At 35.6% G+C, this 15,132-nt stretch overlaps 1 protein-coding gene across 3 annotated transcripts in view; it reads left to right on the forward strand.

Annotated features, from left to right (window-relative positions):
* The first annotated feature begins 453 nt into the window (after positions 1 to 453).
* The window catches only part of LOC127875899 (thrombospondin type-1 domain-containing protein 4-like), a 39,082-nt gene continuing 24,403 nt past the window's right edge, over positions 454 to 15,132 (forward strand). For 2 of the 3 annotated variants that reach the window (XM_052420645.1, XM_052420646.1), the window contains exon 1: positions 6,369 to 6,731. In XM_052420645.1, coding sequence (XP_052276605.1) covers positions 6,538 to 6,731 — 194 coding nt within the window. In that variant the 5' untranslated portion in view covers positions 6,369 to 6,537. Of the gene's footprint in view, positions 710 to 6,368; positions 6,732 to 15,132 lie in introns of those variants that run through there. The other variant, XM_052420648.1, reaches the window with a different exon arrangement.

Raw genomic sequence — 15,132 nt, forward strand, 5'->3', positions numbered from 1 at the left:
CGTTCATAGGAAATGTCCATATCAGGATTGCGCACATTTGTTGACTCACAAGTTAAAACAAAATCGTTAAAATATATTGCACGTGCTACAAACAGATCGTTATAAATAATTGTGCAACTTCACAAAAACGATTAATTTTGTATCAATAGCTCTCAGTTGTGTCGCCCATCAATGAAATGGTAAGCATAGCCAGGTTCATGAGATTAGCAATTCTTTGTTTTAACGATATATTTCACTTTGTATATCCAATGCGCTACGACTTTGCTGATAGCAGATCTGTTCTTTCACGTTTTTTAAGTATTTGGCAACAAATTTTCGTCTGTATCAATAGAAGTGTACACAGGTGCATGTCGGTATAGCGCGGTGTTCAGCAAGACTCATGAGTTGATTGTATAGCATTATTTATTAAACGACAGGCGTGGATTTGATGAAGTTATTATACGCAAGAACAGTTTAGTTTTGGATGTTGCCAAAATAATTATTAGTGTCGACGGTAGATTGTGTGTGATATTCAATGGTTGGTGTATGTGAAAAAAAGTGTTGTTTGAATAGCACTTGTAAATTGTGTCACATAAAGTGCTTGCGGGAATCAATTAACGTTAAAAGGAGCTCTCTGTCCTGTTCGCACATTAGGACCGGACCTCACTTCGCCGCCAACTGCCGGACACGGACTGCGTAGGACCAGACGGTTGTTAGGCGACATGTCCAGGTAGGGAGGGATTATCTGGAGCAGTTGGGTTAACTTATTACTATTAATATTTTTAAGAATGTATGCATAGTGACACGATTGCATTTTTTCATTATGTATGTGTTTGCCCATATGTATATATGTGTACAATGTCATTATTTGCTTTTGGAAATGAAATATGAATTAAGTATAATAAAGTACATGTAAAATATAAAACTGTATAGGCAATGTGTATGCAAGCATCGCAGTTGGAGTCACCGCAATTGAAGACAAATGGTGCACGTAATTGCTTTCATGAATACACCCGATTACTTTGCGAGGTTTGGAATGATCTGAATTCGCAAAAAAGCCAGCACATTTGCATATCTATTCAAACCTGCACATATTCAATTAATCCATGGGTCATCCATCGACGCAGGGGCTGAATCCAGATCAATAATTTTACACATTCATTTTGAATTGAGATTTGAAAAAAGATTTTTATTTTACAGTTATGAGTACATTTTCAAATTTTTTGTAAAAAGTTTTGGAAAACATCAGCATCATGATCATCATGATCATCATCATGATCATCATCATGAACATCATCATCATCATTGTATTTATAAGGTTTTCGACACATAGATGCACAAGGTTTGTTCTTTCGCTCTAATGTCTTTAATGTGCAACGCTGATCAACCTCCATTGCTTCACTCAGTTTAAGAATCTTCAGAGCGTCGTGGACGATGCGCCAACCTACTCTAGCAATGGAACCAGGTCGGGTTAGGGTCCCATCTGAGATGAACTAGTGACCGAACTTAGAATGAACTAAAACAGGACTTTATTAGAAATTAACACTTGTACATTGACATGTACATGTGGAAAATTATATTGACAAACGAACTAATTGAAGGTCGGGAGGGCGGAACCATATATCACCATTTATTTTTCCGTCTCCCTGTCTTATCCCTGTCAAATACAAACCTTGATAGCGAATCAATAGATTTACAACGCATACGAAGAACAAAACGAAAAACCCGTGTGAATATTTCGCGCTAAACTATTACCGCTGTCTCTGCTGACTAACATGCAAAAATACAAACTCTTTTTCAATACCAGAATACTTTACAACTTGTTTTTACATTTAACGTCATTTAAGATAGGTTGTGAATATTCAAGTAATCTTTACACTAATATAGTTGATACAACCTTTCGTTAGTTTAAACCCATTTATTTAAGCTCGAGTGCAACGAAAGCCTTTTAAAATCTTATTTAAACTCGCTCGAGTCCGAATCCTGTGCAGATATTGTATACGTCCCATGGTGGGATATCTATATATGTATTAAAATTAAATATAACTGTTTATGTATGTATTTTTAATACATTACACTTATTTCAGTAGACGCGACAAACGATCCTACTCTGGTCCTTTATAAACAACTTTAAAATGCGTTATTTGTTAGCTCATATTTTAACATATTATTTATTTTTTCGATTCTAATACACATGAAACAATGGCATAGTTGGCATTATAATGGTGTCACATATTTATTATATTGTTTTGAATGTATAGGGTACCAGACAGCAAAATGTGTGGATTTGTTTGATTAACAGAATATTGATTTTCCTCGCGCCTGTAGGAAGGTATTACATAAAAGCTATTAAACAATCATTAATGTTATCATTAACTCTTTCATACAGTGGTGTAATTATATATAAATTTGAATAGTGAAATGCTTCAGCAATCCAACGCTTTTGTAAGATCGAATTTAAGATTAAATTTGACAATTCATTTTTTTAAACTGTTCTTAATATAAGATGCAGAAAACGTAACCATATTTGAATATCTTAACGATGCACTTTATTTCGTTAATGTAAATGTTCCAGACAAAATTACAGTTATTTTCTAAGAATTTTTAATTTATATCGTCTTTACCAATAAGAATTGTATCAATATGGTTGTGACTTTGCTTCCGACCGGCACATATAACAATCGCCAATTTATTGCCATCTTTGCGTTAGTAAAGGCATGGGGTATAACCTGCACGGCATCACGGTCTGTGTCGCTCTGTCAGACGCCCATTATTCAACGCAGCCAGCACGTGGATATGTCGTATCTTTCGGGTTCACAGCACATTAATACACATAACCAACAAATAGATGTGAGAGCCGATTGTAACTGTGCTTTCAGATTTACAAATAAGCACACAGTTTTTTGGCCAATGAAATTTTCGTCTAACAAAACTCCCTCTAGACAAATATTTGTTTCGATTTTATAAAAAAAAAAATTACAAGCAGGATGCTTATTACCGTAGTTTTATTTTATTTTATTTTTAAACTTAACAGAAACATTAAAAAAATTGCAATTTGTTATTTGCAAATATAGTATCATTTGAATTTATAATATGTGGGTTTATTAAAAAACCTAATCGCATATATTTTAAGCTTGATGTGGTATATATCCTCTATATCTCGAACGGTAAGGTACATGTGAAATGCTGATCGACATGCAGTTCAGCCCTTCGTCAATTTGGGTTAATATATTACAGCTGCTTAAGGTGGAAAGACGACAATTACAACGAGCGAGGCATGGTATAGGGGAGATAACCCTGGGTTATGGTTAGGTTAGGGTTAGGGTTAGGGGTCGGGTAAGGGTTAAGGCATGGGTTAAGGCTAACCCTAACCCAAACCCGACCCCTATCCCTAACCCTAACCCTCTAACCCCCCCATGCGCATTACAATACCATGCCTCGCTCATTGTCGTTGTCTGCTCCCCGCTTAAGGTGCTAACTAATTACGCAGCGTATTTATGGCTAAGTCCTGAGATCATGTGGGGGTTATATATGCGTAGTTGAAATAGCAGACGACTTATGCGTTCCCCAAGCCGCCTCTGCAGTTCTAGAGCGGCAGATAGAATCGACCAGTCGTCTGTTCTGATACTGCACACAGACTGTGCCGTGAACATAAGTGGCAATTATGTAGCTCATTAATTAAGCCATACTGCAACCGCAGTTCTAAAAAAACTGAACATGCACAAACTACTTCTATTGTTTGAGTCGTGTTCTGAGAAAACTAGGCATAATGCATGTGCGAAAAGTGTCGTTCCTGATTAGTCAGTGCAGGCACAGGCTAATCAGGAACGACACTTTCCGTTTTATGACATTTTTCGTTTAAATGAAGTTTCTTTTTAGCAAAAATCCAATTTACGCGGAAAGTGTCGTCCCTGATTAGCCTGTGCGGACTGCTCAGGCTAATCTGGGACGACACTTGACGCACATGCATTATGCCCAGTTTTCTCAGAACACGACTTGAATAATCGTGTATTTGGTACGTTTATTTCGCAATGTTGTTCTGTTGATCACATAACCTAATAACATGCAATAATAAAACTTCTTCATACAAACAAAAAATTCATTACATACGTAATAGATAATAACTGTTTTGTGGCATCGTGATTTACACGTCTCGTCATGTATGATGCAACATTCAGGGAGGTTTTCATTGCAATAATGTTTTTTACTGGTTACATTTATCCCTTGTGATATTTTTCTATCAATTGGCAAATCACAAGAAGACAATACCTTTGAGATGAGATTACAAAAAACGCCAGAATGACAGCATTGGCATTACAAGTTTTATTTTTATAGTGTTGATTGTATTTACAGGTTTAGTTGTTCTCTATGGGTAAAGCAGAATTTTGAAATTTTTCAGACATGATTTATGTTTGTATATCATATATCGTATGTATGGTGGAAACATGTGTGTGCCAATAATTTTGGGATTAGTAAAAGCGTTTAGGGTGCGTTAAATGTGGTAAGGGGCTTTAGGAGAGATTTCAATGGCGAACTCCATTTTCTGTTGGTGTATGTTATCAATGTACTATTCATACAAGAGTGCTAGCTCGAACATGTTATGAAGTTTATTATCCTCCTGTGATCTCATCTAAAATAAACTAGCAACTTGACGTAAACAAATCCAAATAATAATAGAAGTTTTTTTCCGAAATACATTTATCATCGAGGTTGCGACTTCTGTAACACTTTTGAAATGATGAGCTTTATTATGGAAATTATATAACACAAAATCGTGCAGTCAATGTTGAAATGATTTTTTTTACATTAAGATGGCAAAACCATATTGGCCTTTTGAAGTCTCTAACTATGCAACCGCACTATAAGTCGTTGTAACCGTTTGACTACCCATCAGTAAAGATAGAATTCTGGCAGTCCTGCAGGTGAAGAAGCTTCAAAATACCTTGGGGTTGAGCTGACAAAGGACTGCCCTAAAAGCCAAATATTCAAAAGGTCATAAAGAAAGGCAACAGTTTCATTGGTTTTCTACGCAGGAACTTACGGATGGGCAACGATGAGGTAAAAAGCGCAGCGGACTTTTACCTCGTTCGCCCAAACCTTGAGTACTGCGGCACGATGTGGAGCCCACACCATAAGAAACATCCATCACCTGGAGATGGTCCAAAGACGATCAGCCCGCTATGTGATGAACAGATACCACAACTCCAGTATCGTCACATCAATGCTCGACCACCTACAGTGGGAAACTCTAGAGTCCATGGCAGAAGTACTAAAGCCAAACTTACAATGGTCTACGAGATGACCAACGACCTTAATTGTGGACATGCCAGTAACCAAATACCTTTCCCCTGGCTAAGGCCGGACACAGGCTAACCACTCCATCAAGTACCTGCCATTATCAACATCTACCTCATACTATCGCCACAGCTTTTTTCCAAGTATAATCACCACTTGGAAAAACCTACCGGCCTCCATTGCTGATCCTTCAAGCGGGGGCTAGCAACAACCACATTCTAGTGCCAAGTTGTGAGTGCCAGCTACAAAGTAACTATTAATGACCCCCTCATGGCTGTGCCGGTTTAAGTTCAAACCTCTTTGCGGCCACCGTAGCCGGAGAGGCATGAGGAAGAAGGATGAAATGTAGCTGGCGACTCTGTTTTACTTTCCTTCTGCCTATTGACTATCAAGCTCTTTTTACTTTACTGTCTTTCACTCTTTTTATTTTCATTCGTTCACCACCGTCGCATAATAATCATGTGTGATTGCAGCGACGTACGATGTAGATGAAGATGTAGAACATAAAAACGGAAAACATAATATGCATCAGTATGGTTTCGCAATCGTTTAATATGATTTTTTAAATAACTGTTTGAATTAACTAATTTGGAACATTTTTACATGATACATATGAGGATCTATACGTTTAAATTAAAAAGTTTATTATATAACTTTTCGACTAATTATATGTGCAGACACTACACATACCGATATTTTGAATCATAATATTTGGTTGCATTGAACATATTATTTACGAGTTTTTAGAGTATTGAGAAATTCAGTGAAAAAAAATGTTGACTCACAAGTTAAAACAAAATCGTTGAAATATATTGCACGTGCTACAAACAGATCGTTCTGAATAACTGTACAACTTCACAAAAACGAATTATTTTGTATCAATAGCTCTCAGTTGTGTCGACCATCAATGAAATAATAAGCATAGCAAGGTTCATGAGATTAGCAATTCTTTGTTTTAACGATATATTTCAGTTCGTATATCCAATGCGCGACGACTTTGCTGATAACATGTCTTTTCTTTCACTGTTTTTTATAAGTATTTGGCAACACTTTTTCGTCTGTATCAATAGAAGTGTACACAGTTGCATGTCGGTATAGCGCGGTGTTCAGCAAGACTCGTGAGTTGATTGTATAGCATTATTTATTAAAACGACAGGCATGGATTTGTGATTTTCAATATAGTTATTATACGCAAGAACAGTTTAGTTTTGGATGTTGCCAAAATAATTATTAATGTCGACGGCAGATTGTGTGTGATGTTTAATGTTTGTTGTATGTGAAACAAGTGTTGTTTTAATAGCACTTGTGAATTTTGTCACATTAAGTGCTAGCGGGAATCAATTAACGTTTAAAAGAGCTCTCTGTCCTGTTCGCACATTAGGACCGGACCTCACTTGGCCGCCAACTGTTGGACAAGGACTGCGTAGGATCAGACGATTGTTAGGCGACATGTCCAGGTAGGGAGGGATTCGCTTGATCAGTTGGGTTAACTTCTTTATATTACTATTTTTAAGAATGTATGCGTAGCCACACGAATGTATTTTTTTTCATTATGTATGTATGGGCCAAATGTATATATTTGTACAATGTCTTTGGAAATAAAATATGTTTTTAAAGTACATGTAAAATAAAAAGTTTATAGGCAATGTGAATGCAAGCATCGCAGGTGGAGTCACCGCATTGAAAACAAATGGTGCACGTAATTTCTTTCCTGAATACACCCGATTACTTTGCGAGGTTCGGAATGATCTGAATTCGCAAAAAAGCCAGCACATTTGCATATCTATTCAAACCTGCACATATTCAACTAAGCCAGACGTCTAGAGTACTATCATCCATCGCGAAGTGGTTAAATACTAATCAATAATTTTACACATTCATTATGAACTGAGATTAGAAAAAGATTTTTCTTTTACAGTTATGAGTACATTTTCTATCTTCTTTTGTAAAAAAGACTTAAAAATCATCATCATCATCATCATCATCATCATCATCATCATCATCATCATCATCATCATCATCATCATCATCATCATCATCATCATCATCATCATCATCATCATCATCATCATCATCATCATCATCACCACCACCACTACCACCATCATCATCATCATCATCTTCTTCATGCTTATTAGTCTAACCCTGTCTCTTTTCTTATTAATACTTTAACAAAGACGCATTAAGCGTGGGTGATTGTATTTATAAGGTTTTCGACACATAAATGCAAAAGCTTTGTTCTTTCGCTCTAATGTCTTTGCTGTGCAACGCTGATCAACCTTCATTGCTTCACTCAGTTTAAGAATCTCCAGGGCGTCGTGAACGATGCGCAATCCTACTCTAACAATGGAACCAAGTCGGGTTAGGGTCCCATCTGAGATGAACTAGTGACGCTGTATGGGTCATTGTCGGCTCGGGTACGGTACTACTTACATGTACCCCGGTAACTCTTAAATATACTTAAATGTATCCCGTGTACGGTAAATATACTGGAACGTACCCGGGAATTCTAACGCTAAAATGGTCGTTGTCGGCTTTTTTGTCAAATTAATTATGTCCATATTTATGTCAATATTCTGTAAAATGGCCTCTGTATTATCGAAGCTTCTACTCAACAAGCATGTTTAGACAGATATTGTTCGACGATAATCTTTTTCGTATTCCGTAGCGCGTTTTACGACTTCGTTTTTTGGCGGGAATAAAGCTCGGGTACAGTGTCAATCATTCTATACATAGATGGTGACGTCACTACGTTATTGTCAGTAAGACCGGTGTGTACACAATGCAGTATAAATTCGCCGGGTACGTGTTAGTATATTTTCCGTACCCGGGGTACATTTAATTATACTTAGGAGATCCCGGGGTACATTTTAGTAGTACCCAAGCCGACAATGGCCAATCGAGCACTAGAGACTGAACTTAGAATAAAGTAAAACGCAATTTTATTGAACATTAACACTTATACATGTACATGTGGTCAATTACATGTATATTAACAAACGAACTTATTTAAGGGTCGGGGGGGGGGAGCGTATGGGGGGGGGGAGAGCGTATATCACCATTTATTTCTCCTTCTCACTTTCTAATCCCCGTCAAATACAAACCTCGCTAGCAAATCAATAGATTTACAGCGAATATGGAGAACATGACAAAATCCGTGTGGCTATTTCGCGCTAAAAACCATCACCGCGCTGTCTCTGCTTAATAACATGCAAAATAATACGAGAGTACTTTTTAACTTGTATTTACATTCAACCTTATTTTAAATAGGTTGTTAATATTCTAGTAATCTTTAAACTTCTATAGTTGATGAAACCTTTCGTTAGTTTAAACCCATTTATTTTAGCTCGATTGCAACGAACGCCTAAATCTTATTGGAAACGCACACAAGTCCGATTCCTGGGGGGGGGGGGGATATTATAAACGCCCCATGGTGGGATATCTATATATGTATTAAAATTAAATATAACTGTTTATGTATGTATTTTTAAACGCCTGTATTGATCTATTAATACAAACAATACATTACAATTATTTCAGTAGACGCGGCTAACGATCCTATTCTGGTCCTTTCTAAACCACTTTAAAATGCGTTCTTTATTAGCTCATATTTTTACATATTAGTTATTTGTTCGATTCTAAGACACATAAAACAAGGACATAGTTGGCATTATATTTGTGTCACATATTTATAATATTGTTTTGAATGTATAGCGTAGCAGAAAGCAAAATGTGTGGATTTGTTTGATTATCAGAATAATTTTTATGGATTCATCCTCGCGCGTGTAGGAAGGTATTACATGCAAGCTAATAAAAATCCTTAATGTTATATTAAATCTTTCATACAGTGGTGTAACTATATACACATCTAAATAATGAAGTGCTTCAGCAATCCAACCATTTTGTAAGATCGAATTAAAGATTAAATTTTGCTCTTTTTCAGAAAACGTAACCATATTTGAATATCTAAACGATGCACATGGTTCGTTTATGTAAATGTTCCAGACCAATTACAATTATCTACTCAGAATTTTTAATTTGTATCGGCTTTACCAATAAGCATTGTATCAATATGTTCTGACTTTGCTCCTGACAGGCAAAGATAACAATCGCCGATTTATTGCCACCTTAGCGTTAGTAAAGGCATGGGGTATAACCTGCACGGCATCAAGGTCTATGTCGCTCTGTCAGACGTCCATTATTCAACGCAGCCAGCATGTGGTCATGTCGTATCTTTAGCGTTCAAAGTACATTTATGCACTTAACCTACAAATAGATGTGAGAGCCGATTGTAACTGTTGTTTCAAATTTACAAATAAGCGCACAGGTTTTTTGGCCAATGAAATTTTCGTCGAACAAAACGCCCTCTAGACAAGTATTTGCTTCAATTTTTATAAAAAAATAGCAGGATGCTTATGACCGTAGTTTCATTTAAACTTAACAGAAACATTAACAAAGAAAAAAGTACAATTTGATATTTGAAAGTATGGTATCATTTGAATTTATATTACGTGGGTTCATAAAAAAATGATCGCATATATTTTTAGCTTGATGGGTCTATATACTCCTGAACCAAACGGTGAAGCATATGTGGAATGCTGATCGACATGCATTTCAGCCCTTCTTCAATTTGGCTGGATATATTACGCGTTTGACAGCTGCTTAAAGTGATAACTAATTACGCAGCGTACTACTGGCAAAGTCCTGAGATCATGTGGTTATAGTAGAAGTGGAAATAGCAGACGACTAATGCGTTCCCCAAGCCGCCTCCGCAGTTCTAGAGCGGCAGATAGAATCGACAAGGAGTCAATTCTGATACTGCATGCAGACTGTGTCGTGAACATAAGTGGCAATTATGTAGCTCATTAAGTCATACTGCAACCGCAGTCTAAATAAACTGAACATACACACACTACTTCTATTGATTGAGTCGTGTTCTGAAAAAAACTAGGCATAATGCATGTGCGAAAAGGGTCGTCCCAGATTAGACTGTGCAGTCCGCACAGGCTAATCAAGGACGACACTTTCCGCTGTTATGACATTTTTCGTTTAAATGAAGTCTACTTTAAGCAAAAGTCCAATTTACGCGGAAAGTGTCGTCCCTGATTAGCCTGTGCGTACTGCACAGGCTAATCTGGAACGACACTTTACGCGCATTCATTATGCCCAGTTTTCTCAGAACACGACTCGATTAATCGTGTATTTGGTACGTTTATTTCGCAATGTTGTTCTGTTTGTTACATAACCTAATAACATGCTATAATAAAACTTCTTCATACAAACAAAAAATTCATTAAATAATTATGTAATAGGTAATAACTGTTTTGCGCCATCGTCTCGTCATGTATGATGCAACATTCAGGGTGGCTTTCATTGCAATAATGTTTTTACTGGTTACCTTTATCCCTTGTGATGTTTTTGTATCAATTTTTGTATCACAAAAAGACAATACCTTTGAGATAACAAAAGCCGCAAGAATTACAGCAGTGCCATAACAAGTTTTCTTTTTATAGTGTTGATTGTATTTACAGGGTTAGTTGTTCTCTATTGGTAAAGAAGAACTTTAAAAAAAATTCAGACATGATTACTTGACGTAAACGAATCCAATTAATAATAGAAGTTTGTTTCCGAAATACATTTATCATCGAGGTAGCGACTTTTGTAACACTTTTGAAATGATGATTTTTATTATAGAAATTTTAAAACACAAAATCGTGCAGTCAATGTTTAAATGATTTTTTTTTTACATTAAGAAGGCAAAACCCAATTGGCATTTCTAAGTCTCTTTCTATGCAACCGAACTATAAGTCGTTGTTACCGTTTGACTACCCATCAGTAAAGATAGAAATCTGGCAGTATGTCGTATGATAACGATTACGGTTTTTTGTTTGTTTTGTTTTTATTAATGTATTTATATACGACGTAATATTTCATTACTTCAAAAAAGAAACACATGATTAATGGCATTTTTCATTAAAAAAATCGATGCATCATATTCATACATACGGAAAGCCACACATGGGTAAAAGTGGCCGTGGGTGTTCGTTACCTGACAGACCCATAAATTTAGATTTAATGTTTGGTTCCGATGACATACATGTCGATCTAGTTTGGGTTAGAAACACTGAATCACCTACATTTATGTCACTGCGCACTCACAGAGTGTGGGCGGGAGACGTTATCACTGGCAGCAATCTTTAAGAACCGTGTGAAAAAAGAAATAACAATCTTCCACAAAATCGCAATTTTCTCATTGTGCATATCTGTTCTACAAATCTCCTCTAACATACCGACTTATTCATTTTGCAAACGTTTTAGACAGAGTATACAGGAATATCTCACAAAGCCGCTGTGACCTCTAATGTTGGCCTTGAAGTCAATAACCCCGAGTACTCAGAACATCATATCGAGACAAAAAAGTCCGGGATAGTATCATTTCTTTTAACCAGTACAGGCAAGAACCAAACAATATCCACATTATGGAGAACATTGATATCAAGTTATTTTATAAATATTTAAGGGTCATTACAGGCGCAATCTGATTTTGATCCACTGATTATAAACTCGACCTTAAACCTAAGGACATAACTCATGAATAGGCTTTGCTTACTCAATACTCATTCGGAAAATATTTGTGTTTAAACACCGACAGTTGTTACTTTTATTAGAACATAACAGAACAAATATTTTATGCACTTAAGCCTTTTACAGCTCATCGTGATCAATATTAAACTTTCATACATGCGTGGCAACAAATTGTAATAAAGATAATAATAACATATGCATGAGAGTGTTGTGTGTTTATATACACACTTAATTGAGTATTTAAACTATATATTACCAAAAAAAATAGTGGAAACAGGCAAATGATCACCTTCATTTCATAATCATTTCAAAATAAACTGTACATGTTGACAGAAATCGGCGCTTACAGACAAAAACACAGTACATTTATTTCATAATAAATGGTAAATGAATAGTAATAATAAAGATTGAGTAAAAGGAAAATACAATTATTTCTTTTCTTAAATCATGTAATACAGTAAATTGCTAGCTTCCGAAGGGTTCCTTTATTATAACTATTTAAGGGTTTCAAAAATTAATGCATACTTGGTCTTATTGAATAGTGTTTCGATATGTATTTGGATCTTCCTTCTTAATAAACTCGACTTTCAAGTATAAAGTGCTATTCTTCTTCTAAATCGTTAAGACAACATAAAGTTCAAATTCTTTCAATTTTTATAATGTTATAATGTCTACCAGTTTCAATTAACCAATTATGTGACGATAGACGTATTTTAGCAATAATGTTTCTATATTGTTTTATTGTCAATGCCATCTATATACACGCATCTTTCAAATACAGGTAAAATTTATAAAATGGTAATGACGTTGATGAATCAACATTAACTTTTTACTCAGACAAATACTGATCTCTGAGTCTAGTCTTTAACAAAGGAACAAAACTTTCAATTATAACTGAAACAACCATACATCTGTAAATCTTGTTTGGTTTAAATTTTTGCGAATTTTAAAGGACCAATTTACAGTGTTATTTTGTGTTTCAATCTCTTATATTTGCATGTCAATGACATTAGTAAGGATGCAATATCCTTTGATATATAGGTGCGAAACTGGCATTTGATTTAACTTGGCACCTGATTCGTAACGATTGTGTCCTCATTTGTGATGCTTTAACTCATGACCAAGTTATCGTAAGAACACGATGCGCAGCCAAATTATAAACGACTGAAACGCTTGCTGAAAATATATAAGGCCGAAATAGCCTAACATGCGCGTATCCTTTAATGAAGCAGGCTTATACAATTGAATGTGGTTTCATATACGAGTTCTTAAACTCTTGGACGTATAAGAAAATATCGTATTACCAGAAGCCTATCGGCAACACGTCGAGTCCGTCGTTAATATCATTCATATTAAGATTAGTTAGACATGTCTTCTCGAAAAGGGTGAAAATCTGGGTCAAGTTATTGACAGTCATTTTCTGCACCAGTGGTATCATGTACATTGCTTTAGCAATTATTTTAAGTGTGACCTTGACTTTAATTTAGGTACACAAAAACTGATTGCACCTTCCAAACTTGTGAACATATGGGGAAATTTATTTAGAATGGTAGGTAAATGATGAAGTGTTAGTCGAAAGGGCTAAATGATTAATACATTATAGTATTACACATTTAAGAGTGACCTTGTCCTTTCAGCTAAGACATGAGCGGGACACGACGTTTCCACATGGTAGCGTTATTTTTGTGCACGTTGTTGTAAACTTTACTGATATTCTGGTGATGAATTTGCGTCAAACGTTTTATTTCACAGGAAGCTTTATAATAATTAAAAGAGAACACAATTAACATGGTAATGAATTTATTCAATTTATATGACATAGAAAATGTCTTCATTAGAAAATTCAACAATAGTTGCTTAGTTAAAGGGTTGATTTGTATTGCCATACGTAATTTTACCCTATCAGTGTATTGATTTGGCATAGTGCACTTTCCGAATATGAATCGGGCAATTTAGTCATATTCCGATTTGATTAATTGCTCAAAATTATGTCCAACAAACTTGCATTCACAGCGCATGATGATAGGTAAAAATCTTTAAAATGTGGAACACAGTTGAATTTGAATCAGCGTAGGAATGATTTTGCCTGTCTTCTAGCCATTGGTTTTCAGTAATTCTTGTGCATTAATTATAGCTTTGGCTATTTTTTTTATTTCCTTAAAAGATATGGCGCTAACAGCATTATGCTGACTAAATTTACATTATTAATCTATAATATACTTCCATGTTGTGTTTTGTTCGTTTTGTATTTAAAATATCAGCAAAATTTATGATAAAATATAATGCACCGAAGTTGTCTAATGTTTTACTAACGTCTCTTAGGGTTTGAAAAATATGAATGGCTAACAAGTAGTTTTCCAGTAATGTTTTGATGGCTTTTGAACGCAATGCAAGTATTGGCCCATTTATCTATGGCTGTTCGTGGTCCGCTTCCGTGTATGTAACCAGAATAGTCGCTTATCTTTTAAAGCTGCTTCTTTACTGATGATTTGCTTACTCGTTCTAATGAAAAAATGTGGTCTGAAACATTAATTAAACAACTCGAGTTGGATCATGTATGTATCGTTGATAAGAAAGCTTTCAAATGATCTAAATATTGCCTAAACTGTATTTAATTTAAAAAAAGATGTGACTCTTTAAATTACAGACCGTTTATTCATGTATGATTTGCGCTTTAAGGCTTAAGTGTGCTTTTAACCTTAGACACAGGGGCACGTGTCTTTCACGCGGAATGCCGGATCCACATGATGGTTGAAGTTTGTGGCGAATTGTACTTGTATTTGTAATTGCTTTAGGAATGAGAAAGTTTCAGTTAGGACAGCTACTTGTGAAAATATTGCTATGTGTCTTTTTGACTTATGAGATAGACACCGGTTTCTCACGCGACACGCAAATATCCCTATGATACGAAAGCCTATTAGTACCACTTAAAATATAAAAAGTCGAAGTCGTAATAACGCGAAAAAAAGCTTTAATACGCAAATAAACACGTAATAACGCAAACAAACGCATTATAACGCTAATAAAGGCGTAATGACGCTAAAAAGGCGTTATAACGCCAAACTAGGCGTACAAACGCTAAAATAGGCGTAATAACGCTAAAAAAGGCATTCTTACGCTATAAAAAGGCGTAATAATGCCAAACTAAAATGCCCCAAAACGCTAAAAAAGGTAATATAACGCCAAACTAAAAGGCGTACAAACGCTTGAAAAGGCATAATAACGCCAAACTTAAAGGCGTACAAACGCTAAAAATGCGTAATAACGCTAAAA

Source organism: Dreissena polymorpha, chromosome 4 (assembly GCF_020536995.1).
Source record: "Dreissena polymorpha isolate Duluth1 chromosome 4, UMN_Dpol_1.0, whole genome shotgun sequence".
NCBI classification, from domain to species: Eukaryota; Metazoa; Mollusca; class Bivalvia; order Myida; family Dreissenidae; genus Dreissena; species Dreissena polymorpha.